Below are 27,335 nucleotides of genomic sequence, written 5' to 3'. Positions count from 1 at the left end.
AATTAAAGGAAATTTATGATATACATCTTTAAAGGATTAACGTTTTCGATCAGGGTTATAAAGATACGCATATACAATCATTCTTAATGAATTTGCGGATGCCAAAGATAATGGTCAGGCTTAAAATCGAGTTTGTAATTGGATGATTAGACGATGCCGTTAATTAACGCCTTCCCACGCGCACTGGCGCTCGGACGAAAGAAAGCATCGGTAGTACCGCATAAAAATGTCAAACAAGCGCAGTGATATCCCTCGACGCGAACCCATCTAATTTCCGTCCGGCGAGACCAGCAGGCATAAATCAGTCTTGTCTTCCGGGTCGAGTGTCACGGACGAGATGCGGCACGGTTCGTCCGTACGACACGCTCCTGCTGCTTCGACTGCTTGGGGTCTTTCGGGAGACCCTCCCTCCCGCCATCCGAGATGAGACACAACACGCGTGTATTTATTTGGAAAAAGGAGCCGCTTGTCGCAACTTCGGTTACCCGTAGGTGGTCCAATTAATCCGCACTGTCCCAAAACTGGGGAAGCAAACGAGGCATCCCATTTCCACGATAAAAATCCGATTTGAAGAAAACTATTGCAATTTGCAATGCATCGTCATTTCAATATTATAATTTAATACTGTACGGTATTAAAAAATATTCGATGTTAGTAATGTGTAGCAGAAACATTAATTGCATCAATATAGCTAAAGATATTCGATGGATCAATAGACTTTGTAAAAGTGCGAAAGCTCCTGTCTTTCAGAGAAGCAATAAAAAGATTAAAAGAACGCGTGTCTTTATAAATATGTGAAAATAAAATAATGAAATTTAAAAATAATTTATATTCCATCATCTATATTATTAAGTAGAATAGTTTGAAAACTATTCAGCATTCAAGATATTAGATAACACTTTCAAAACCAATCCGGTATTCCATGTATCCCTTTATTTAAATACATGTCGTATCTTTTTATTTTCAACAACAGCTTCTAAGGCAAGGGACGAGTCTCGTAATTTACATCCGTAATCTATAATCGACATATATGAAGCAGCCATCATCCCCATTCACCCGTTATACATTTATCCGATAATCGCGATGACTTCACGTGTCGCGGTAAAGCAATCTGTTCTCAATAAGCCCGTGAGACACGTTTAGCATCATCTCTTTCCGCGTGTAGCATTGCAAGCGAGAGCGAATGCATCGACGACTGTCGGGACTGGAAGTCGTCGCGCGACTTCCAGTTTATCTGCTCGTCGAAAGCTCGCCGCCGTTTTCGCGTCCTCGGCGACGGAGGACGAAAAAAAAGAAGGAAGAGAAGAAAGGGAGGAGGCAGCGAGGGAGCGACGAACGGAGAGTGGCACTCTTGGTGTGTCGAGTGGGTGGTCCAATTACCCTACGGTTTCGCGCTCACGAGCAGCACGTGCAGGCCCCGGTAATAAGACTCTTTCCTTCAAAGCTGAGACTAAGCCGGTGCTAAGTCCGGGGCCGCCTCGGTTTTAGTTACGATTCCGCTGACATCATTAGCCAAACATCTGGTCCGCCACGACCAGCACCACCACCATCGTCAGCATCGTCGCTCCCTCGACAACATCTCGCCACCTCCGTCTACGTTCTCATCTACATCTCCCCTCTCTCTGTCTGCATTCGCCTCTCGTCATCGGTCTGCCTGACGATTCGCGGCGTCGTCGTCGTCGTTGTCGTCGTCGTCACTTTACGAGCGGATCGCCGGCGATATTCCGTCGCGCGGGTCTTTGAAATCCGCGAGACGAACTATACCGGACGCGAGTTCAGAACGACTTCTGGTCTTTGATATCGGCGCTTGCGCGTTTTGCCGACCGACATTCTTGTCGAGCTCTTTGCTTTACGCGGTAGGTCTGCTGGTCGGCAATGGCGTGGCGTTACACTTGCAAATTTCATCAAATCCCACCCTTTTCCCCCCTAAAATTGTTCATCTTCAACTTTAAATAATTTCCTGAAGTTCCGCTCAAAGCTTAAAGTTTATCTTTTGTGTTAGATAAAGAATAGAATTTCATTATTCTTCGCAGTCTTGATTTGCAAAAAATGTTAGATTTTCTAATCGCTCCTTATTGTAAAACTGTCAAAAAAGCGTTGTTTACAATTTTATGTTATAGAAAATACTAAATTAAACGGTCACGTTTAGATCGACATGACACACAGGAGTTCTATCGCGTTGATGGATGAAATTTCCAACAATGTGGCGTTGAAACCTCGACGCCACTGGGGCGGGCTTTGCAACAAACGCGGCCGACCCGTCGAAGTTATACGATTTCGCTGACACGGCTCGGCCAAACGCTTGGACCACTTCCCAGACCGATTTACGATGTCGGCCGTGTAGCGCGCAGCGAGTGGTACACCACGTGATAAATTCGCCTCGCATGCTCGACGTTCTGCACGGCCCGGTAGCCCCCGAGCCCGATGGCCGAGCGCATCGCCCGCCGCGTGCGAATAAATCCTCGGGGGAGATGCATCCCGAGAGATGACGCTCCGCCACGCACGAGAACGTAAGTATGTCGTGTCGGCCACGATATACGCGGTACGCGAACGAAACATCCGGCGATCTTTCGCGTTCGCGAGTCATTAGGAAGAACGAGACGATTAACTATAAGACTCTCGAGTGTGGCCGATGTGCGTAATAGAGAAGTTTCACGTGTGGACATGCGTGCGAAAAGAAATAATTCTTAGACGATTAATACTAATAAAGTGCGCGAACTTGTAAATTTTATAAATTTTAAGGCAACATTATATTTAAAATCCTTAAATTATTTATTCTTTATTTTGCCGAAGGAGAGAGGGCGAGAATATATATTTTTCTAAATCCCCTTTTACATATCAAAACTTATGTCCATTTCTATCAACGCAGATTAACTTTAATCTCGGTTTAATTTTCCTTTCATCTTTTTCTAATTTTAAGAGTTAGATAAAGATAGAAAGTAAGTTAAACCGAGATTAAAAGTTAAAATCTACGTTGGTAGAAATGGACATTAAACATTTTTACTCAGAATCGAGATACGTCTCGAGTCTCGGAAGGTTGGATAAAAGTTACGAACTCGCCTCGTTATTCGCGACAATGTCCTACCGTCATCACGCATGTCCCTTTGTACGATCCTTTTTGCGGTGCATCGCGTCTCGCGGGAAGCCCCGATCTCATCTTTAAACACCGACCGCCGACGTACGTCGCATACCGCGCTCGCAAAGTAATTTTCAAGAATCCTCTCCGCGCCAATCGTACGGAAAGGTGCCGTCGTCATTACTGGCAGCTAATGGGCGCACAGAAAGCCGGGTCTACAGGGTGTCTCGCCGCTATCGAGTCTTCGCAACGGATATTTTTACGAGAAGGAAAGAAGTAGAAAGAAAAAGTTTAATTTCATCTTACTTCTTTGACGAAAGTTTAAGATGTAAAATATAATTATATATGCTAAATATCCTTTCGCAAATTAACTTATTAGTTCGATAGAACACATATCTATGTGTGTTACGTAAATGGTCTACTGTAAAATTTCAATTAATAATATTGACTAATTTCTTCCAAACAGTATAAAATAAAATGATTTTTTATATTCCAATTCTGGCGTTATTATTCAATGTTTATTCAATACTGAGAGAACGTTGAAAAAAAATGCGATCCCGCATTGTAAGAAGTAATGGTGGGACACCCAGTACACTTGTAAGCGCCGCGGCTTCGACTTTCAAAGCGCGTCACGCGACGAAAACTTCAATGCGAAATTCGCGCGTTTCCAAGGTCCGCGGCGTGGCGGAAAGCAATTTTCTGTCGGGAACGCACGCAGGGCACCGACGTCGGGCCCCGTCGTCGACCGGCCGGCGCGGCACGGCGCGGCGGCCCGAGGACAGATCGGCACGGCCGATCGAAGGACAGGTAGCCAATTACGTCCAGCTGCAGAGCGCCAGGCCAGGATGAAAATTGAGAGAGAATTTGCGAACACGGTGGGCGGAGCGGACCCGGGCGGGCCCGGATATTCCGACGCCGACGTACTCGCGGTTAGCGTGCGGATCCGATTGGACCCGGGACCAGGAAGTCCTTCGCAAAGGAACAAGAGAATGAGGCGAAGGAAAAACCGACCGGTCGAAAACATCAAAAGCCGAACCCTAAATTTACTTCTTTTCCTTTCACGCAAACAAATAAAGCTCTAAGAATGATACAGATACCTGAATTACATTTGGTGTAACAAAAAATGAACATTCTAAAGTGTTCGTCAATCCATAAATAATATATGCACTTTGAAACTTCTTTTTACACAATTGAGTGACCATAATAGATCTTGTCATCTCACGATATTCTTTTATCTGATACATGATTTAACGTACGTGTAAGCTGTCATGAAGTTATAAGAATTACTTAATGCAAACGTGAGTTATTAACATGGACTTTGCGTTAATAAAAGATTATACGTATAAAAAGAAACGCTTGCCAGGCGCCACCTCAATTTATTCCATCTGAGTTATGGCATGTGATCTTCGTGCTCAACGATTAAGATCACCGTAATTGAATAATAAGCAGCTGATTTCTGCCGGCTCCCGGGGATAACTCGCGGCGTCGTAGATTTTTCATATAGGATAGGTAAAGTCGTTAATTGCGCGCGCGCAAGATAGTCATTATGAAAATTTCGAGGAGGCGTGCGTGTTCGAGGCCGATTTAAAATTAAAATCGCTGGCGGAGCGTGCGTGCGAAATGATTAAAGGCTCGTCTAATAACCGCTCGATAACGCCTCGCGCGCGTATTGTTCCGGCGCGCGCTCGTAATCGAATTTGCAAGACTAATTGCGCGAGAGGCGACCGGCGACGCGGCGGATAAGCATCGTAAACTTCAGCTTAGCGCGGAATAAAGTCGGCATTATTTCACGCAACGATAATATTCCGTTTATCGGGGAATGCGCCTGTCGATCGCGTCAAAATGCGTGTACGAGCGCGGCATTGTGCGTTACCGTGCACGCGTTTAATAGCGGCAGCGGTCTTACGTGACGATAAATCATGCTCGGTAATGGACAGCCTGGCGGATTTTAATCGGAAACGGTAGAAACGTCACGGAAACCTACCTACCTACAGAATAAAGCACATAAGCATTGTTTTATTCCATGTAATAATTTACTAATATATAATGTAATAACGTCCGCTGACGGTGGCAATATCACGAATCCTTTACATTTCCAGAACAAATTCTTGCAGTTTTGAAATTTAGAAAATGATGTATATTATAATCTGTGACATAAATTCAAATATATCTTAATTCTTAATATTTAATTTTTGTATTAGCTACTGCCTGATGCAATTATTCTAATTTCTTTACTGAGGGATTATCATGTTTCTGGATTATCAAATGTTGAATGTAAAAGCTCTCGATTAAACTTTCGAATTTTAGAACCTACGTAGATCTCCGCAGATTCTAAAGTTCTTGAATCCTCGAGTTTTCGAACCCTCTAATATTTACATAAGATTTACTCAGATTCTAGACCCTTAACTTCTCGACTTCCTCCGGTTCCTTCCTCTAATCCTAACATCCTCAAATCCTCAGATCCTCCGATCTGGATCGCGTTAGATCCCCAGATAATATTCTCAGTTCTCGCGATCCTTGAAACTCCTTCGAGGAGCTTACTCGTCGAAGCGTTATCGTCCCCCTTTACGCGTATCTTCGAGACGCACGCGCTCGGTAGAGATCGCGCGAAATGAAGCCGTAGGTAATTGAAAGGGATGCCTTCGCACCCGAGGTCCGGGTATCTAATAATAGATTTAATAGAGACACGCTCATTGAGAGGAAGAGGGGGCCCCGCGCGCTCACTCGCACTATTTAGTGCCGCTTGTGTGCTCGCGCCGCTACGCTCACTCGCCCATCTCGCCGCCTTTTTTCGCCCTTTGCCGCCGAAACGCCGCTCTGCCGTTACTGGTGACGACTAGCGATAAAATTAAATTATCATACGCCGACTGATTTATAAATACGTCGCGACGGACGCAAACGCCGCGGGCGACGTTTTAATCCAAACGCGACGCCTTCGTCAACGGGGTGGTCCCGAAATCCCGTCCACGTACCATCCATTCGAATTTGGAAAATTTGTACCGCCTATAAAATATTTCGGCTATCTTCTTTCTTTGTAATATCAAAATTATATATGTAATTAGTAAATATTTTATAATAATGTATAGATCACAATTTATGATATTTTAATGCTTCCTGATGAACATCCTGGATAATTATATTAAACATTTTGAATTTAGAAAATTAAAGCATAAATGCGTTTAAACAAGTTATTTTTGTACCTAATTTCGCGCGAAGTTATATTATGCGAAAAGATATTCCATTACAAGTCTCGGAGCTATTCATATTTAATAATCAGAAGAAAGAGTCACAGAAGAAAGAACACTGATATTAGTCGCTATGTCTCTCATTAAAATTACAATCGGAGAAGGTCTTAAATGTCCTGCATATATACACTAAGGAAGAAACGCTTCTATCTCTGACAGGAACGATGTTTTTAGCGTATACTAGATATCGCGTATAATACCGAACTCATGAAAATTCACGCAACCACTTGAGCGTTAATTCCCGGTGGCGGTTAGCAACACGCAGCCGCCGCCTGGCTGCCGCCGGTGTCAAAGAGTCCCGAGAAAAGTGTGATATCAACACGATCATTAACGTCGCGTCGACGTCGACGAGCGAAAGTGCGCGTTTTAATTTCCTCACTCACGCAACGCGCGTGTTGTCTTGTCTGAAACGCGAATTAATTAAATCTCACACGCGATTTATCTCGCGCTCTGATATAGTCCGTCCATAGCTTTGAGGGACATCGAATCGCGAGGTGTCTCGCCCCTGAAACGTGGGGCGACGAGCGATATTTAGTGGCGAGATAGGTCGTCTAAGTACGAGCGTGAAGACGTTTGGGGCCCGGTGCGGCGCGGCGCGGCGGATCACAGCGGAGATCCTCGTTGTGCCCCCGTGTCAGCTTCCTCTTCAGCTTCGCCGAGAGCGCGACGAGAGAGAGGGCGGAGTAGTATTGCGCACAGGCGGGCATCAGGTTCGACGAGGTCGAGACACACAACCGGCACGCCGCCGTGTGTGGCTCCGAGAGGGGGCCCATCAGCCCTTTCTCTTCTTCTTCTTCTTCCTCCCCATTCTCCTCCCTGTCTCATTTGAACGCGATTATTTATGTTTTCTTTCGCTCGCGCCCGCGCCGACGCCGACGCCGACGCCTGCAGCCACTAAGACCTCTTCAGCCTCTCTTCTGCTTCCTCCTTCCTTTCTTGAACGTCGATCTTCGCTTCCTCGGCCTCGAGAGGAAACGGAGAGGACGCAAACAGTGCCGGGGATTTAAGAAGAAAAAACTTATAAGACTGCGACTATCGAAGAACTCGATTGTTCGACGGTCAAATAATCCAAGAACCAGAAAGATATCGCAGATGTTCCAGATTCAAGGAACATAAATTCAAACTTTTTAATAATCCAAAGACCAAATCTTACCATTAAAAAATGTAAAAATTAGAAAAGAATCTTAGAAAATGTTGTATAAAATTCTTCTTGAAAAATCCAAAATCTCGTGGAACTAAACTTCCTCGCTATTCTCTGTCGCTTCTCGTCTTTCTTTCTCTTTCTTCCTTCTGCTTCCTCTCTACCTTTTTCTTTTTCCTGTTTTTATTCCCCTCTCTAGCGTTCTGTTTTCTCTCTTTAGTCGACCCGCTCGGCTCATTTGGTAATGCTCGAACGCGGTGGCAAGTGTCTGAATTATTGCCCGACACATATGGCGATTGTTAAGGGGCATAGTCGCGCCTATATTTTTGGACATTGCCCTACATAGACTAGCGACGGGTTTATAGCGCTGCCGAGCGATTATTTCTGGCGTGTCGTTACATCGAGATTTTATGAATTCAGTCAAAATGTTTACGACACGATTTTATTCGAGTTAAGTGACAAAGATAATATATAATTAGTCTTCAATCAATTTAAAATAATTTACAGCCACGTTTATACATATTTACTGAAACATCTTTTTAATAAAGTGCCTGATTCTTGCATATTTTGTGAGAAACTTGCATTAACGAGGATTCCTATATATAATCATAAATATGGAAGGAAAACAAAACGACGGAGAACCATTTTGATGACGCCCGATGATGTTTCGCGTAACCTTGAATGTAACTTCCGCGTCGCGGTCGCGCCGATTGCAAAGCATACCGCGCTCATTTACTATTAATGTGCACTTACGCACCTAATTTACGACAATTTTGCAGGCGGGGAAAATCGCGCATCCTGCGACGAGGATACGACGAGCGTGCGCAAACACGTCGTTAAACGTGTGTCGCAATTACGTCACCGAGTATATCGGATAAAGCGCGCATTGTGCCGGGAAGCACAATTTTACGCATCCGCAGGACACGGCGTCCTGCGACGTACAGAATAATTATTTGTAATCGCGTAATTATCAGGAGTTCTTCTTTATTCCCCGCGTCTCCGTTTTCGCTTTGCGCAATTAGGTACTCGGAACTGAAACGCGTGCGGCCGTCATACGTGTGTTACTTCTTAATTCTGCCGTGAAACGAGAAGCAAAGTTGAAGAAAAAAAAAAAAACATTATTGAGTCTCCCGATTTCAAATGATTATTTCAATTAGTTTTGATATAATTGCAAGGTGATCGACCAAGCGTTATATTAATTCAGTTTATAGAGTTGTAATTCCTGTTAAAAAAAGTCATATTTCACTCGAGACGTACAGATCGAGACCCTATAATCGCCTGACTAAAAACTTCTTTAAAATTGCGAGGAAAAAATATGCTAATGGCAAGTAAAAATAATATAAAATGTTATCGTTATGTTGTTTTTTAAATGAAATCATATAGAGAAATAAAGATGAATTCAGCGGTTCATTCATTTGCTTAAATATCATATTACAGTACTCTCATTAATTATTTGACGGATATATTCTTGGCAAATTATACAGTTCTCAACGCGGCTAATCTTTGTTGACATTCGGTCTTTGATTTAAGTGAGCTCTTGCATATTGATCATTATATGTCAAATGTATAATTCGCTGGTCCAAAGACAACAGCTCTAAATAGATATCTCTCCGCACCAAAGAAATACACTACGTAACTTGTGGGCAGTCAGAGAGATTTGAGCTTAATAAAGATAACAATGAGAAGCAGAATAGATGAAAATGGATCGTAATATCGCATGCAGTCGAGAAATGTCGAGCTTGCCGCGCGACGAGTTAGACTTCCAACACGACGACCAGAAATACTACAAAGCGGAGTGCCACTTTGTTGACAAATAAATTTCTAAAAGTGAGAAGTGTCTGGGCATCTTTTCAAAGTAGCAAGAGCAATGAAAGCGAATACAAAGTGCGCGGTTCGCGAATAATAGATGACCACGAAAGCGTCGACTGCGTCGTCGATAAATTAATGCAAAGCAACGAAAAGAATTGAAATCTGTGGAGGTAAAGTCGTTGCAAATAACGAACGACAGAAAGATACGACTACGACGACAAATGTCGTGCTGACGTAAGTCTGAAAAGTCGAAAACTCTCGTTGGACGACAATTTATGACATTGGACATAAATAATCTGATATAAATATAAAATATATTTAAAAAATAGATTCTTCGAAGTGAATTTTAAATTGAAGAATTCAACTTTTCTTTAATGAACATTTAATGAAGCAGCATTCTTCTTCGCAATGTTTTGATTTCTAATTAAATTGAATAGCGCAGTGTGTGTATAATTAAAGATAGATATATATTGAACTTGAGTTTGCTCTTGAAATTATCATTAACGAGACTTCATAACTCATTTGCGTTTCAGAAAAATCATAGAAGCGAGGAACGCCAAAGTCTCCGACGGAGTCCGGCCGTGGAAGCGTTAGCTCGCATAATGGATGTCCACAACGACGGGAAGGAAGGCGAGGGGAGAGGTGGAAAACGACGAAGAGCACGACTACCATGAGAGAGAAAGAGAGAGAGAGAGAGAGAGAGAGAGAGAGAGAGAGAGAGAGAGAGAGAGAGAGAGAGAGAGAGAGAGAGAGAGAGAGAGAGAGAGAGAGAGAGAGGAGGCGACATCAGGGGGCGATAAGGAGCCGGCAGAACGGATGGAGAAACTCCCCGGCGAGCGCGCGGCCGGAGGGAAGGAAGAGAGGCGGCAGTTAGGATATGAATTATGACGTGGTGCGAGCGAGAAAGACGAATCGAGTTGGTCGCATAGGTCGTTACGAGGCTCGAGAAGGGAAGCGCGAAGCCTGCCCGGGGAAGTAGAAGGCAAAAAAGCGCCATCCGCAACGATACGCGGTGGCGCGGGGAAAAAAGGCAGTGCCTCGCTAAACGAGCGCACCCCCGACAATGACTGTGACGATGACTGTGACGATGACGACGACGACGACGAGTGACGAGGAACGCGTTAACCGCGACGAATGGCTTTCGAGCCGGCACATACCGAACGGGGAATCCGGTACCAAAAATCGGTAGATTGTACATATGGATATGTATGTACCAGCGCAGATGGGGAGCCCAAACCAAAGCGCCAAGATCGTTTACCAACCGCGACTCGTGCTGATCGTGGCAATTGCACATTTCACGCAAGAACCTCACGAGAGTCTTTTTGTGACCTATAAAATATTAAGAATCTCCTCGTTATTGGTCACAAAATCAAAAACGAAATAACGAACCGTGTACTTAGTGTACTATATTAATCAAATGTAAATAAAATGTAAAAATAAAACTTGACCGTTTACATTGTTGGCGCTGAAATTACTGGCATCATTCATTTTTTTCCACTTGCATTCCACTAATGTTATTAATATTCCCGCTTTATCTTATTGCCTGCAACTGTATTTCAGGCTCGTATATCCCAGTAAGCCCATCAACTATCTCTCCGTGCGGTCTTTTTAATATATCGCCGATCCCGATCTTGTCAACAACTGTAGCCTCCTTTTTCATCGAATCTCGGGGGGCTTGTTTCACATTCTAAACAAGTCGTATCTACTTATCCATCTACCATGCAACATCCGCCGTCTGTCGCGCGCTCGACTGCATTTCTACGTCACTAACGCGCATTCCACGATGCACCTCTGTCCTTCTTCATCTCCTTGCTCTTGTTCGACCGCGGTGCCCGTGCCCACCGTCGACGTTCGCGATGGATCCCACTGCTTCTTTCTCCTCTCCCTCTCCCATCGCTTTATTCTACCCCGTCTATTTTTGAACTCGTTGAAAAGCCATGGAGAACAGCAACTTTCGCACGCGCCGCCATGTTTGTGGAATGCTCGTTCTGATCGATGTTGCTGTCAGAAAAAAAATTTCAAGGATTTCTCGCTAATTTGCCATATTTCCTTCTCTATAATTTCCCTAACGCAGATCATTAATTAATGATCAATAAAAGATCAGAGAACGCCGCTTGAGGCACAAGGAACATTAGAGAAAATATACTTTATATAAACGTGAAATCCTGCGAAGCTTCTCTCTGACTTCTGCTCAGCACGAAAGGACGTTCAACATGCTGGCTATCATCCCGAAGAAGCCTCGATGATCGAGATGACGATCGGTCGACGACATTCGACGCGTCTGTTCAGGAAGACGTGGGGTAAAGAAAAAAAAAGAAACGGCGACACACAGGCAGACGGAAGAAGCTCGGAGGCGACGAGGAAACCGCAAAGAACGATAATGACGAGACGAGAAGACGCAGAAAGCGAGAGGCACAAAAGAGAGGACGCCGTGGAAGAGAAACTGGCCCGAGGTAATTGCCGGGGCGTCTCTTCGCACCTCATCATCATCATCAACAGCCGCGTCGTCCTCGTCGTCGTCGTCGTCGTCGTCGTCGTAGCCGTCGAGGGCCCCCGGGACCACCCGTTAGAGTCCCCGACGCCGATTCCGTCAGTTTTCGTCTACATCGGCAGACGAAGCGCTCCGTCTTCGTCAAAAGCTTCGTCGAAACGATGACAAGCCTAAGCAATGATCGGACAACGCGGATAATGATCAAACACTCGATACTTATGCGACAAACTTAATTATATCAGAATTATATGCCACGGTAGATTAGGCGTTAACTCTTTCCTATTTTTAATTGGAGTCACGATTATTGTTATGTATATTTCATACGCGTTGAAATCATTTCTCTTTAAAGCATCCAAGTATAGATATTAGTTTTTTTAATGAGAAACTAAAGAAAAGATAAAAAAAAAAAATAAAAAGAATATAACATTCAAACTCCAAGTAAATATTACATTCAAAAAATAATTAATTTAATTAATAATTTAATTAATAAATTTAATTAAAGTACAAAAGAAATTAGTCGTGCTAAATAAAAATGCGATCGTTCTACAAAGTTTTTTGTTCTTGATAACAGAAACAAGCAGCATATCATGCCACGTGCGTCACAGCTCTTCAAGAGTTAAAGCGAGGAATTTCGCCCGAATCGAACTCGAGCTGTGCGTTCTCCTTCGGAAAAAAAAAGCCTGTCATCCCTCAAGGGGATTCCACGACCGCCGTGCTGCTTCTCGCGGCAACAAGAAGAGAGATCGATTAAACGGGACCGGGATAAGCATCGGAAACGATGCCAGATAGTTGTCCGTTGTCGCCTCTGAGAATCATAGATCTTACCTACGTCGAGGTCCGAAATTCCAGCCGCGTTGCCGCCGCGCCACGGCGCAGGGGGGGGGGGGACGACGAAACTGAGCCTGCTCGACGACGGCGCGGCGGCGATGGTGGCGGTGGAACGGGACGCGCCGCGACGCCCGTGGAATGCGAACGACGCTGACCTGGACCACACATGACGCCGCGGTCGGCTCTAAACGACTATCGTGAAATACGATAATGCCCGTCGTTCTCGTGCGCTGAACACGGAATCTGAACTTGGACACGGAACGGAAGACGGCTCGTCGAGAGATCGGGACTACGACTGGCAGACGGAGACGGAGGCACTCTCCTTATGATCGTCTCGACTGTTGCAAGTACGCCTTTTGGTAGTTGCACGCTGTGTTCTAACAATGGCGAGCCTATTTGAGGAATATCGCGTTCCTCTGATATACATCTGTTACCTCGCTCGTTCTGTAGCCTATTTGTCTATTTGCGAGTCCCACAAAATGTATTCTAAGCTACAGTATCCTGCATATATCCACAACTCTTATATATTACTTAATATAAAATATAAAATTGTATTGATTCGAATTCAATATGTCATAAATCTATGAAAAAAGATATGTTTCGCACTTCAAATAAATTGTGAGATGGGAAATCGTTATCAAATCGCGACAGCGAATATTAACAAGTACGCAATGTATATGTTTAAAAAAAGATTAGCAAAAGTTCTAAAATATTTCATGTATCATTGTATTCGATACGCAGAAAGGAAGCAAACGGATCTCTCGATACGCGAGCTCGATACGACAGCGTATCCAGCGGCACTCGTTAACGCCGACGTATCCGCGAGGTGTTACGCCAGTGTCTTCGCTCGCTCTCGACAGAAACGATTATCGAGGATGAAAGAGAGCCGCGGCGGGCGAAATGGAGGAACCAGTCCCGTGCGGCCAAGACGTGGCGAGACGCGGAGGACCGGAGGCGACCGGACGGACGACCGGACAGACGGTTACATTGCAGGCCCGGCGCCGTGGCGAAGGAAGGACGGAGCGTGCGGGAAGACGCGAGAGAAAGAGAGCGAGCGGACAAAAAGAAAGGCGGGAGTGCACAACGGTAGCGAGAAACAAAGTGAAACTTACGAGCTGATTCTGATAGGCGGTGACAGCGGTGAATATGGCCTCCGGGAATATGAAGGTCTTGTGCGGCTCCTTCTCCAGGTCCACGATCTGCTTCGCCGTGCCCGAGTCCGGCCGCTTCACCAGGTGGATCCTCGGCTGGTACTTGTGCATGGAGTTCAGGACCAGCTGCAAATTATCGCAACTGTATCGCCGGCGTACAACTAAATTGTAAACCATTCGCAAGTAAACGCGGGAGCCCGGTGAACGCGCGATTTTTTAAATAGACGCTTCTCACCCTTTATCTCTCATCCCTCTGCTCGCGCCCGTCACTGAAGTGACGAGAGTTTTACAATGGTTATTCGTACGATTTAAAACGTTCGTGGTATATGTATCTGATCTTTGTATGCCAAGTGCACAAAGCTATAAATGTGTCTGCCATTCATCTATAATTGATGCTCTTCAGTTTTCGATATGTTTTTTTTATCATTATTTATAAATTATCATTTGCGCACGTGAAATTTAAACGACTGTTCTTTCTCAAGTCATGATATAATTCAAAGAGATGGATGGAAATAACGTTGCAGTCGAGAGATCTCTCGACGCAAAAATCGCGAGTGTCCGATTTCTGTCCAATTAAAGGAACGAAGTAATTGAACGATTCGACTAAACGATATGAATATCGTCAGAGAGTTTCACGCGTCTCTTTGTGCTTCGCATTTCCAGCCCTCATTTCGAAGGGCACCATTAGGGTTCTCGAATCGCTGACGGCTCATCTTTTCCCGGTGACGAAGACGCGAGATTACATCGAGTTTCACGTTGCGTTGACTTTGGTCGTTCGGGGATTTGAATCGGCGACGAAGCCGAGGGCGTGCGATAGCATTAACAACAACGGCGGGAAGAAAAAGCGTATGAATTAGGAGCGTCTCGGGGCCGGGCGCGCTCCCCGTTACCGTTCAAAAGAATCACTTTGCCCGCGTCTGGCATGGCGTGTAATACCCTGAATACAAAATGAGTACCATGAAGAAGCGCTGCCCCGATCGGAGTTCCTATTTACGTCAGTCATCCGATGAATTAAGGGCCCCGATGCGCCGGCGAGAAAGAGGATCTCGGGCTGACAATGAGACGGAAGGAGGGGGGGAGGGAGGGGACCGAAAGAAGAGCGAGGTGGGCGAAGACGCGGCTGAGATTCCCGTGTCTTATGACAAACGAGACAACGGACTGTCAAATTATCCCGTGAAGCGACTAAATCGCGCTACGATGAAATTCGTTTTATCGGCGTCATTTTTCTCCTTTTCGTAAACGAGACGTGCGGTGGGTCGCGAGGTTGGTTGAATTTGCGGTGATGACATCATTGATGGCTTTTTGATTTCAGAGCAACGTGAGGAACTGACTCAATTAATTCTCTCTCTCTCTCTGTCTCTCTCTCTCACTCTCTGTAGATACCATGATATTCTTTCCAAATGCGAATACAATCTCTATACGCATTGAAAAATCACTCGTACGTCATCATTTCAATTTTCTTGTAACTTCAAGCCTTTCAAAATTCTCTATAAGCGCTTCGCAATGTCATCACCGTTGAACTTTACCGGCTGCAAAGTCACTTATGCAAGCCTGGCTGTGTCACGCTGTGTGTGGTTACGGAAAAAGAAAATTATCCGGAGAAAAATGTATTTCTCGAAACGATGTGAAATGCGGGAGGGTAAGCTTAGCTTTACGCGACAAGGCGAAATGCCGCCGTGTTGCGTTCCACTTTGCTGAACTTTGTTGAACCTAACAATCGATCGCCGGTCGATTTATTAATGCAACAACCGGAGGACGCGGTAGGCGTGCACTCGCTGTCTTCGATGCCGACAATGTCGTACTTTTAGCCGCAGCTGCGCCGAGTAACGTGTAAATGTTTAATTCGCGAGTTGTCTCGGGACGATCGCGTCTACTACCCCTCCCCTTCCTCTCCCCTATTGCGAGAAAATGTGGAAAATTCCCCGTCCGTCAGAAAATGTCGACAGTTCGATAGAGTTCTCACTGCATGCGGTAATGAAAACCAGCTAAACAGGGTGCTGTTCTTTTTATTTTTTCAAAGACGTGGTTGTCTTTTATGGGATCTTGTTTCTTGAGACATGGAGATTTAGGAAATTTTAATCACTTATCAAATTTTTCTCTTTAAAAAATATATAGGTATATCTTTACGCGGAATATTTTTTTCTTAACTGTAAATATCAATATATTAAATATCAACGCTTTTCTATCGATATGTAAAACACCCACTTTTTTCAAATAACTTAAAAAAATATATTAAAAAGATTATAAAAATTATTCAACAAAATATTATAAAATAATTATAATTTTGTGCCTTTCTATTTTCACATAAAAATATAAACGATATGTTTTCTTTCCTTATTTATCCTTTCTAATACTAGGGTTACACTTCGGGTTACACCTGGGAATGAGAAATAAGGAGCAAGCAGATTTTATTCTACCTCGGTTGTCACCGGTTCGCGGATCATTCAGAACGACGGCAAGGAATTTTACATTCGTCTTGGGAAATCAATGCGCGTTACTACGTAAACGCGCGCGAATCGCGCGTGCAATTATTCATCTTATACAGTTGTAAGAACTTAAATAATAGAGATTGATCTTCGTGGCGGTCTGACAAGTGTCACGAGGAATTAACCGGATGCCTTCGTGCGCAAAATAGACAGTCGAACGAGGCTTATTAATTAATTAATCCAATAAGAAACTTAACACATCCGTCGCAACGCGAATTGGAGTCTGCACTTCGTCGGATTTTGCCTTTTATAGCGAGCCGATATAGAAACGCCGGAAGTACGGAGATAATTCATACAAAATGATCAGCGTTGAACTGCTAAGTTTTTATTCAAAACTTCATTGAGTTTGAAAAGCTAATTCGATCAGCGACACGAAACTAATACGCTTTCCGTCGTTCCTCCTCTCGTCTTTACTTATTCAAGGTCCTTTGAAAATTAACGGAAATTATCATAGCAATTCAATTATTGTGCCAATCTGCGCGAGTTCAGCGATTGATCTTAATGAGACAGGGCGAGCGGGGATGGGAAAGATTTTTCTAAAGATACTCACGTGCCCATGCCTGTCCATGTCGTTGTTGGTGAGCTTGACTTTCTCGAAGGAAACGACCTGCTTTCGGAGCTGCTCGCCTGTGAAAGGCGAATCCGGATGGATGTAGAGCCGGGCTGGCGCCGGCGGATCTGCCTTTCCGGCCACCAACCAGCAGCTCCTGTGATATGCGTACCGATATCTCTTATTGTCGACCGGCACGATGTCCATCAGGACCGCATATCGGCTGTCCGCCTTCAGTCCGTTAAATGAGACCCGACATGTCGGAAACATCCGCCTGCGCAAACACGAACGTATCATCCGTCAAAGGAGAACTCCTTAGAATTCTTATCAAAACTAACAACTACTTCCAAACAGTTTCCAACTACTAACGTAATCGTCGTCCAAATTAATGATAATTTGGTTTTATCAATCGTTTCGTAAGTAATCGGAAATCAAAGCTATCAATTCTTAAATCGTTATTGATTAGCTGAGATTCTCTCGACTCGATACAGAAACCGTAAACTGTTTTTTAACGATTCTGTTATAAAGCGGTTCTTATAGAATAACATTTATGATTGTTAGGTAAAAATAACTGAGACTTAATTGATTCTCCGTCTTCTGCTATAATGACAGAACCAGAATTCTCTTTGGATATTTTGAACAAAACAAAAGCGTCGCGTGTTTCGACAATCAATGATCCGGGATGGTTCGCGATAATTTTAGGGTTGACTCGCTCACGGTCATTGAAGGAGCACGAGAAGAGAATAAGCGAAGAAAGGGGGCCGGCAGGGGGGACGAGGGGGTGATGGGCCCGGACTTGAGATTAGTGGCGAGGGGACCGCGGGGGCAAAGGACCTGGCGTGAATGTTTTGCCTCGGAGGCCAAACATTAATACCGTGTCGGGCCCCCCGCTGCTCGACCACTAAAACGCGGGGACACCCGCCGATCTTATCTACGTCTTCTCCTCGGTCCTTGTCGACTCGGTATGCATTCATCCCGCCAGCGCCACGAGTGTGAGTAATGCTTTTATTTATCAAGCCGTCTTTTGTTAATGAATTGAACGAGGGAGAAGGTGCGGACCCTCACCCTCGCACCACACCGCCCCCAGCTCCCCTCTCCCTCGTTTTTGCCTGATTTTCAACCCTCCTTCCCCCCCTTTCGCGCGACCATTTCTCTCGTGACGCGGGCACAAACTTCAAGAATGTCTGCGACTTTTTTTCCACCGGATTATCCACCAAATTCTCGTCTCGCCGAGAGGATGGTGGCTTTATGCAGAATGTGTCAGAGAACTCAGTCTGAATACCAGGAAACATAGAAATCCTTAAAAATAATAGACTGTCTTTTAGACATCTTTTAAACAAAAGCAGTTTAAAAGCAGTATTTAAGCAGTTATTCTTTAGCGTTTAGCAAATGTTAAAATTACGGTCATCGGTATATGAAATAAAAATTTAAATTGTATATTTATTAAATTAAATAAAAAAAAGTTTTTATATATAGTATTAAGTATATACAACCACGATTAAATATAATTCACTAATTTACACGATCAATTTACACAATCAAAGCATGAGCAAGGAGGTTGAGCTCTGCCCTGAAAATCTCCATAGACAGCGAGAAGCGTAATGGAAGAAAGACAAGAGAAGGAGTCGCCGAGGGTAGTTCCAGGACTGCCTAGCGGAAAGTCTAAGGGACGATAAGGGGCGGTAAGTTGACGGCTGAAGGGAGCGTCGACCAATGTCGCTAAGACGCAGATCTAATTACCGACGCACGAGTAGGCGCGCATCCAGCTGGAGGAACGAACCCCCCGCCGAAGGGGAAAACCTACGACGAATAAAGAGCAGGGATGTTGCCCGTCGTGGCGGGCAATTAGGCGCGCGTCGGCCGCGTCGTCCCTCCCATCTTTTCCGCCTCCTTTTTCTTCCGGAAAGTCTCTCGGTTCCTTGAGAATTTCTCCAGTGTTATTCTACGCGACCCATTCTCGCACCCCATCTTGTTAGACCGTAGCTCAGGGCTGGCATTCTTAATCCTCCCTTAATACTTGGTAAATGTATAAAAGAAAATTTTGAAACTAAAAAAACTAAAAAAGTGAAAATTATATAGTACGGTATTACGATTGTAATTTGTAGTATAATTTAATTAAATGCAATTCTTTCACGATTATCGACCGATAAACAGGACTTTACTCACGTGACTCGCCATATCTTACTTTTTTTTTAAATAGCGCCAATTGCAATTATGTTAAAAATGCGTTTCTTATTCTACGATCAATTCATCTTATAGAACATCACATCGATACAAAAGGCTATCCTACCTCGATAGTTAACTTCGCGCGTCCAATGTTAGCATTTCCGTCGTTAAGTCGAAGATATATGTTTGAGAAGGTGGTATATCGCGAGCCTCGAGACAAACCGCGAACATAAAACTTCTCGACTGCCTTCCGCGAATAGGCAGCCCTGAGAGAGATCCCCTCACAGTGTGATCCCACTCGAATCCTCACGCCTCCGATCGCCACCGCTTGTCCCAAGGACCCTTATAAACTGGCATAAGCTCGCCCGGTTTCTACACCGGCCCGACTAATTGACTGACGGTCAATATAGCAATTTAACCCGCCAGCTTGCCACCAGCTCGTTTTCCGCTTTTTATTCTCCTACCTCCCCTCTCCACGAGACCCTCTCCCCTTTCCGTCTATGCCTCCTTGGGCTCAGGTAATCTTAACTCTTTCGCAGTTTTATATTACTGGAGTATATTTGTGTGTGTGTGTGTGTGTTCTTATCCTTTTATTTGTACGATCTGTTGCATTAAGGTTACTTTCTTGTTATCCGCAATTGAATTTGTTTACTCACTCGCGAGCGAAAATGTTATACGCGCACACGTGTGTTCAAGCTTACATTTCACCTGACCGATTACTTCTTGCTGCGTTTTTATACTCCCGAACCAATTGAGAAGTTTTACGTTTAAGTCTTTACTCTTTTCTCTCCCGCCGTTTCCGAGTTCGTACTCCATACTGCGTTTATAACGTTTTCTTTTTTATTCGCGATCTTCAGTCACTTGTTAAATAACGTCGGTTTACAGCAGGATAGATGGTTGCATCGATCCCACTAATATTCTCGCCAATTTTCTTTCTCTTTCCTCTCTCACAAGTCGAATTTTTTCTTATAAATAAAAATTGCAAAAGGTAATGGACTTTGCTGTGTGACAAAACATTTACAGCTTTGAAAATGTTAACGTTCTTAAAAAAGTGACGAGATCTTTTCGAACTCGTGTCACTTCATATTTTTATCATTACTTAATTCGTATTTCAACTTTTAGACAACAAACTTTTAGACTGCTGATTGTTCCCCGAATAATATCGTTCTCTTTCCCCTCTTTCCTCGCTCGATTCCCGCGATTAAAGGATCGTAATTTCAATGCGATTAGGACGTTTGCTTATGTTTCGGTGTAACGTGTCAGGCGAGTGACAGCTTGCTCAGGGTAACGACACCTCTCGCCCTAACCCCTAGCCCGTTTCTATCGCCGGGTCCCCTCCCGGGAATTTTCGCGGGTGTCGCGTCATGACCCGTGGCAGGACGTGATTGAGTTTGCAGCGACATCGCCCCGGGGGCGACGGCGGTTTCGGGACGAGGACCGAAGGGGTGAGCGGCCGCGAGTAATGAGAAAGAGTCAATCGCGCCCCGACGTTGTCCAGGAGAGAAATTCAGCCTGCGATGCATTAGCGGTACATCGTCCCGAGGGAATTCCCCGGAGCATCTGGTTGCCTCGGGGATCGCGTTTATCTCCTTCCCCTCCCCTTCCCCTCGAGAAACGAGTCTGGAATTGTTTCCGACTGTGAGCCTTCGATTAATCGTCGTAAAACACGCGCGACACTGTTCCCATTCTATCTCGGCATCAACGTACAACAAAATAACAATCATATCTCGGGCTTTCAAGTATTGTTGCACGCAATTTTATATTTATCGTTCGTTATGTCAACTTTGACGCTGGCGGAGATAACTGCAGATTGCGTGCGATTTGTACGTATTACCGAATCATGTTACACAATGCAGAATCACGTAACGTGCATCAGATACTAAAAATAAAATTGACTTCAAAATTGAAATTGTGATATACTAAATAAAACGATTTAACTACATGCAATAATTAATAATTGTACGTCTTAACGACATCGTTGAACTTGAAAATTCGACGGTCACCGATGGCGTGATTAAAATTTATCGATGTCCAATCTGAAGTGCTCACAGTTATCATCGATGTCGACAAATAAACCAGCGTTACGATCCAGATATCGATCAGCCTCTTAGACAGCGGAAGTTGATAATTTAAAGCACTTTGACCTTACCTGCCGGTCTTTGTGATGATCATCTCCGTGCCGAGCTCGTTGAATTTGTCCCAAAGATCCTTGGTCTCGAGGTGGCACACCACGTGCCTCAGCTCCTCGCAATTCGAACGCTCCTGGAGCAGAGGATTCACCACCGGCGAGACGCCATTTCCACTCGTGCTTCCGGTATCGTCCGTTTCCGGCTCGTCCTCCGGACTAACTGTCTCCGAAATCGGCGGAGCACCGCGTGCGACCCCAGAACCGCTGGCTTCCCTTTCTGCAATCCATATTTTCGCAATGTTCGGTACAGGCATTATCGTGCGCGACATTAAAAAATGTAATATACAGGATATTTCTAAATTATTTCTAAATTAAAAAATAAAACAGGCTGTAACTCGGAAACAAAATCATATCGGACATATACATTTATATAATATAAACTTTTTTTTTATTTTTGTGTCCTGAATTCGCCATCGCAATACTTCCCACTAATTTGGAAACACCTCGTACGTCTGTAAGCTCTATAATATAGTGCTATATAATACTGAATTATCCTCTCCAGAACATACTCGTCGCCGCCGTCATTTACTATGAATTATTATCCACCTCACAGCCGCGGTTTTTACATTCGCCATCGGCGCACCGCTGTACACGGGTACACGACCGGAAACGACCGCGAGAGGGAAACCGCTTCCGGCACGATCCGATATAAAAATCGAGGATCGCTGAAGCGTAGTAAAACCTCACTGCAAGCGAAGGCCGGTCGCGCTTAAGGACCGACATTTATCACTGCCGTGTCATTGACGCTCGTTTTTATCCGTTCAGCCGTAGTCACTAAAATAGCAACGACGAACGGGAGTTAACGTGAATGAACCGCGCTCGATGAATATTTAAGAGCCGTTCAATTACAGTTATATCTCGCCGTTTCGCGACGATGTTTCCCTTGCGAGCCGCGGCACTTTCGCCGCCTCGCGCGGCGTACGAAATTAAAAACGAGGCCCGTTCATCGATTCGTAATTTACGGGAGGCCGCCCATTACCGCAAATCGTTATTAATTTTGTCCGAAGGAGCCGACGCGCGCGCGCACATATTCCGATAACTCGATTCTAAATTACGTACGTATACAGGCCTCGGCACCGATTAATATTTATCTCCGTATAATATACGCTCTTTTATGTTGCGCCGAACCTGCATCCTACTTGCGCCGAGCCGGCAAAGTTTTCAATTCCTCTCGCAAGGAAATTCTCGCGTTTACGTATGCGTGGACGTTAATGAAAAATCGCTTTTGTGACGCGCGATTTATCGCTTATTCGACAACTCTATTAGCGGAATAATGAAGAAAGGGAGTGTCTCCGATTAAGATTTTAATCGGAAATTAAATGAATGTTGAGAGAAGCTGAAGATGGTTGAACGTTAAACGGTGCATCGAAACGATGTCATTCGAGACAACATCGCGAAAAAAGATCTCGATACATATATAATATAAAATTATATTAAACAGTTTAAGTGTAAGAAATGCTATATAAAAGCAATAACGATATAAATGTTTTATCTACTTTAATTAATCCAGTTTAAATTCTTGTTTTTATTCTTAAATATATATCGGACAATTTTCATTGTGCGGCACGGAAATGAGATCGTATCGCGGTTGTGTTAAAGCACCTTGGAAGATACAGCACGAGAGGTGTGAGGTGGGGTTCTGAGAAAATTGCGTTGATTAAAATGACTCACTTGATCAATGCCTCAAATTAACTTGGAGACGTCGCATTAAGGTGTTTTATTGAGGTGTTTTATTTTGCATAGATCGTGCTAATCTGCATGCTGCGTTTATACGGGCAAATGTCCCCGTTTACATGCACGCCGATTCAGCCGCCTAGCGTCGTGCACGCACAGTCCCGCGCCGTTCAATCACATCGACGTAAATCTAAGCGTAATCCATTTGGCGGTGGTTATAGGTATCCAACTATCGATGATAATATATCGTCGCGTCGGTCGCGCGATAAGCGAGCTCCTTCGACAGTTCGGCATCGCGATCGATTATAAATAACGCTCTGCGAACGTTCCGCGCGAGAAAAGCCAGCTTTACAATTATATTACGCAGATTGTTTCCGATTTTAATGACGCAAGGGAAAAGTAATCGGCTGATAAAGCGACGTATTGCCGTCGACGGTGATTAATCGTTGCGCCACGACGCACGGGGCGACAGGAAGTCGAGCTCTCTTTTCAAGATACACGCGAATTTCTACAGGATGTGATTGTACGACGCGAAGATTGTGCGCTCGGCGCATGTAACTCGCCGGCGCAAAGGGTTCATTTTATTTTAACGACGGTCAACCGTTGTTAAAATAAATGCAATTTTAAAACAGATAAAACTTGCGCGAAAAAAAATAATTAAACTTGAAATACATCAAATTGATTTCATTTGCCCAATAAAATAGAATAAAATTCTTTTCGACACCATACTCGTAATGAAATCGTGGTTTGCGCAACGCAAGCCGCATCGACGAAAATATCCCGACGTGATATTTTAATAAATTTGCAGCTAATTTTTCGTGGCTTTCCGATAAGGGTCTTCTCCGCGCGCGCAGTTGAGATCAGAGTTATTTATATCTAACGGGAATGCGAGACCCCAGCATCTGCCATTTTAACAGGTCCCTTCTCCGCGTAATTCGCGGACACGTATTTACCACGTGCGCCTTCGCGCGAGCGCGTTTCCATGGTAAGAGCCGTCGTTGTACTCGGAGAAACCGTAATAAACTTCGTAATGGGCAGTTAGTTACGAAGTACCGACCTGGCTGGTATGTCAGGTGCCGGCTATCAATTTTGCACGTTGATGCCGCGCGCGCGAAGAATTAATTGTCCATTCGGTATAAGGCGAAATCCGGCGCGTCGATCGGTATTATAGCCTCGCCACTTTTCCGGTTTTCTCTCCGCGAAAATCCGCAATTGATCGCCGTACACAACCCTACGTAAACCGTGCACGTTTCTCTTTCCTTATACCGGAAAAAGAGCACGTAAAAAAAAAAACAGCAAAATTTCAACCTAGCTAATATAATACGATTGTGAGCTAAAAGCAGGGCGAAAATATCGCGCGAAATAAATACGTAAAAGTGTAACTGACTGCCAGTATAACTAAATTTCACATAATTTGATAAATATAATAAAAACGACTGAACAAATATCCCAATATCTCACGATTAATGACATAACAGTTCTTTTCGATGTTACTTCGATTTTTATACGAATGTATCACGCGTGCGGCGAAGATAAATCGAAATATTCGCATCGCGATTTTTAGATCTCTTGTTCAGGGCAAACGCTCACCGATACACAAACGAGGAAGTAACGCGGTAGTAAATAAAATCTCTTGGTTTACCTTAAGTTACTGCAGGTTATAATTTCACGTACCGCCGCTTTCCTGGCCGGCATCACGCTAATAACGCTAAACTAAAGCAAGCCCCATCGTAAGTGGATAATTATCCTTTTTCCAGGCGCTATACCGCGCGCTCATTACATCGCTCGCCGGCCGTGTATGACCGTCGCGCCGTAATCGAGGACATTAGTCATATCGTATTTAATAACGTCTAAACCGCGGCCCGTGAAATCAGAGAAATGATCCTCGAAGCTTCGGTCGATGTTATTGATCAGCCGCAAAAATGATTGACGGTAATACGTGCCACGAATTATCCAGTTCGATATGTAAATTATCCTCACGTCCTCCGTTATTTCGCCCCGTATATAAATAACCACGCGCATTTTGCGGTAAACGCGGCCACTCGATCCCCGACTACCTTGTGCAAGAGAGAGAGAGAAAGGAAAAAAATTTAGCTTTGCAAAGAAATAAACTCTAAAATCGAATGAGTGCGTCTTGCACTCTTGCATTCATACAGTTTTCCTAGTACAAATTGACATCGTAAGTTATTATAGTACTCTCTGTATAAATTACAATGCATAATGATCGCAATCTCCATTTTGTTCTACGTATTTCGCCTCGCGTCGACCAACCCTCCTGCCTTCTGCCCTGTATCTTAAATGAAATATATTTTATATATTTTATGAAGTATCGAAAGTATACGCATTACGATTGATATCGTATACGACGCATACATTATGTAAAATTATCCCGCGATTACATCTCCAATTCGCTTCACATGGTTATATCGCGCGTTTATATTTCTTGCCTCTCTATATGTGCATCTTTACAACACGCGTGATAAATTGTAGAAAATACGTATACTGAACTTATATCTTCACGAACGTGGACGTATTTGTTAAACCGTGCAATATGGAAAGTGTTTAGCGCTGATCCCTGGTTGTTAACCGTTAATACGGCATTAATTTGCGCCTGGGCAAATGTATAATTCCAAAATTTTTAAGAACGATCCGCAAAAGTCATCCGTGAAAGGTGAACTTTAATTCTTCTTAATATAGTAGATTTCAAATCATTTAATTACAGTTTTTTTTTTTAAATTTGAATGTATTTTTGAAAAATGTTTATCGTGCAATTATGGAAAAGTGTAATATGTTTAAACTTTCTAAAATAATACTGGAAATAAATTTCTCGATAACAGAGCTTTGAAGTAAAATTTTAAGAGTCAACACAAAATCGCTTGTCGCACAGAAAATTACTTTTTGCCATGTATCATATATTATTTTGCTTCCTCATAGAGGAAGCTTTGTGATGGTGAAAAAAAACTTTTTTTTGAGATTTTAATAAAAATAGGTTTAGAATGTTCCAAAATGTTTTATTCTATATTGTTATTATCTTAATAATATATTTCTCTTTTCTTATATAATGATACGTGCCTCTTTTTCTGACTTTCGACTATTATTCCCAATTTCTTTATTCCTGACACCCTAAAAAGTGTTTGTCTATTTAGACAAATGGACCGCTTTGGTAAAGGTTAAAAGCAATTTGATCCGATAAACTGGGCGACTTGTTTGTGCAATAGTAAACTCCTCGGCGGCCGCTACACATCGCGGAATATTAGGTACGAATTACCACTTGCAATAACAGTAATCTTCATTCGTCGGCCGGCTTTTAGCCGTAAAACGCCGCGGAGAGTTCCTTGCGGTCGCCGGGCTCTGTATTTACGTTGCGCTTCGAGCTCTCGCGGCTGCGAACCTTTCAATATAGAAGGATCTTCGTCGGCGGGGATTATCCGCACGCAACTCGTCGTTTCCACCGCAAGAGAGCCGATAACCACAAAGCAATAATTAATTACCGTCGGCACCGATACGCCGATTTATCGACGATTATTACCCGGCGAGAGGGGGCCCGCGTACACCTGCACGAGTCGAGCTACGCGCGCGTTTAACACTCCGCGAAGAAGTTATTTAACAGCCGCGAGATCGAGTACATAAATTCTGAAACGGCCGATCGATATCGCTTCATTAATACAGCTCGATGGGCGTAGCCGGAATTATGGTTACACCCGTGACGAAGAAACGTGAAAATGTTCGCACAATTCTTTGTTACGGGGATTGTTCTTCAAAATTGCATAAAGCATCATATTTAACCCTTTCGAGCACATTGTGTGTTCAAGTATTGCGCAGTGTTTCATTCTCTCTTTCTTAAATTTAATTATCTATCTTCCTGAATCTTTGCCAAACGTTCTTCATTTACAATATTGAAGATTACTCTCGTTAATGCGTTAATAAATTACAATATTATTAACGTTAATAAATTCTTGATCTCGCTCTCATAACTCCAGGTATCTTTATTTCTTCTCAACAGCGACGCGCTGAGATTGAAGGCGAATTGATTTGGAATATTGAGAATTGAGGGACTCTTTGATTTCTTGTGTCTTCTCTGACGACGACGACGTGCATCGCGAGACGCATTATTTCCCAGGAACATCGCGTGGGCTGAAATCGAGCGTGTTTCCTCCTCGCTTAATTGCGGGGAGACAGAGGAGAGCGACAAGAAAAAGAGAGAGAATCGGCGTCCTCGGATATCCGTGATTAAGTTGCCAGCGAGGGTCGCGCGTCTTGACGCGATAAGAGCCCGGCATCAGGCGATACTTGCTGCGTCACGTCGATCGCGGACGTACCGAGGGAACCCGCCGGTTTTTCGAGACGTCGCCAGCACAAATAAGCGCCTGGCAGAAACCAGTGATTTTCACCGGTCGCGCACCGACGTTACGTAAAGCGTCGCAATTGGCGACATGCAGCGGTTCGATAAAAGTCGTAACCATCTCCTTTGCATCAGACTGACAGTAGACGTTTACCATTGTATTCTCTGCTTTTACATTCGTGATAGAC

At 44.0% G+C, this 27,335-nt stretch overlaps 1 protein-coding gene across 2 annotated transcripts in view; it reads right to left on the bottom strand.

The window, feature by feature from the left end:
- The window catches only part of LOC143899253 (uncharacterized), a 46,370-nt gene that overhangs the window by 4,996 nt on the left and 14,039 nt on the right, over positions 1-27,335 (bottom strand). For both annotated transcript variants that reach the window (XM_077409393.1, XM_077409394.1), the window contains exons 2-4: positions 21,093-21,348; positions 16,778-17,051; positions 13,703-13,867 (exon numbers count right to left, since the gene is read on the bottom strand). In XM_077409393.1, the coding sequence (XP_077265519.1) occupies positions 13,703-13,867; positions 16,778-17,051; positions 21,093-21,348 (695 nt within the window). The remainder of the gene's footprint in view (positions 1-13,702; positions 13,868-16,777; positions 17,052-21,092; positions 21,349-27,335) is intronic.

The sequence above is a fragment of the Temnothorax americanus genome, unplaced genomic scaffold (genome assembly GCF_048541705.1).
Source record: "Temnothorax americanus isolate GAGA-0224 unplaced genomic scaffold, ASM4854170v1 Scaffold26, whole genome shotgun sequence".
NCBI lineage: Eukaryota > Metazoa > Arthropoda > Insecta > Hymenoptera > Formicidae > Temnothorax > Temnothorax americanus.
The sequence above is the reverse complement of the archived record's forward strand: the minus strand, read 5'-3'. Positions and strand labels throughout refer to the sequence as shown.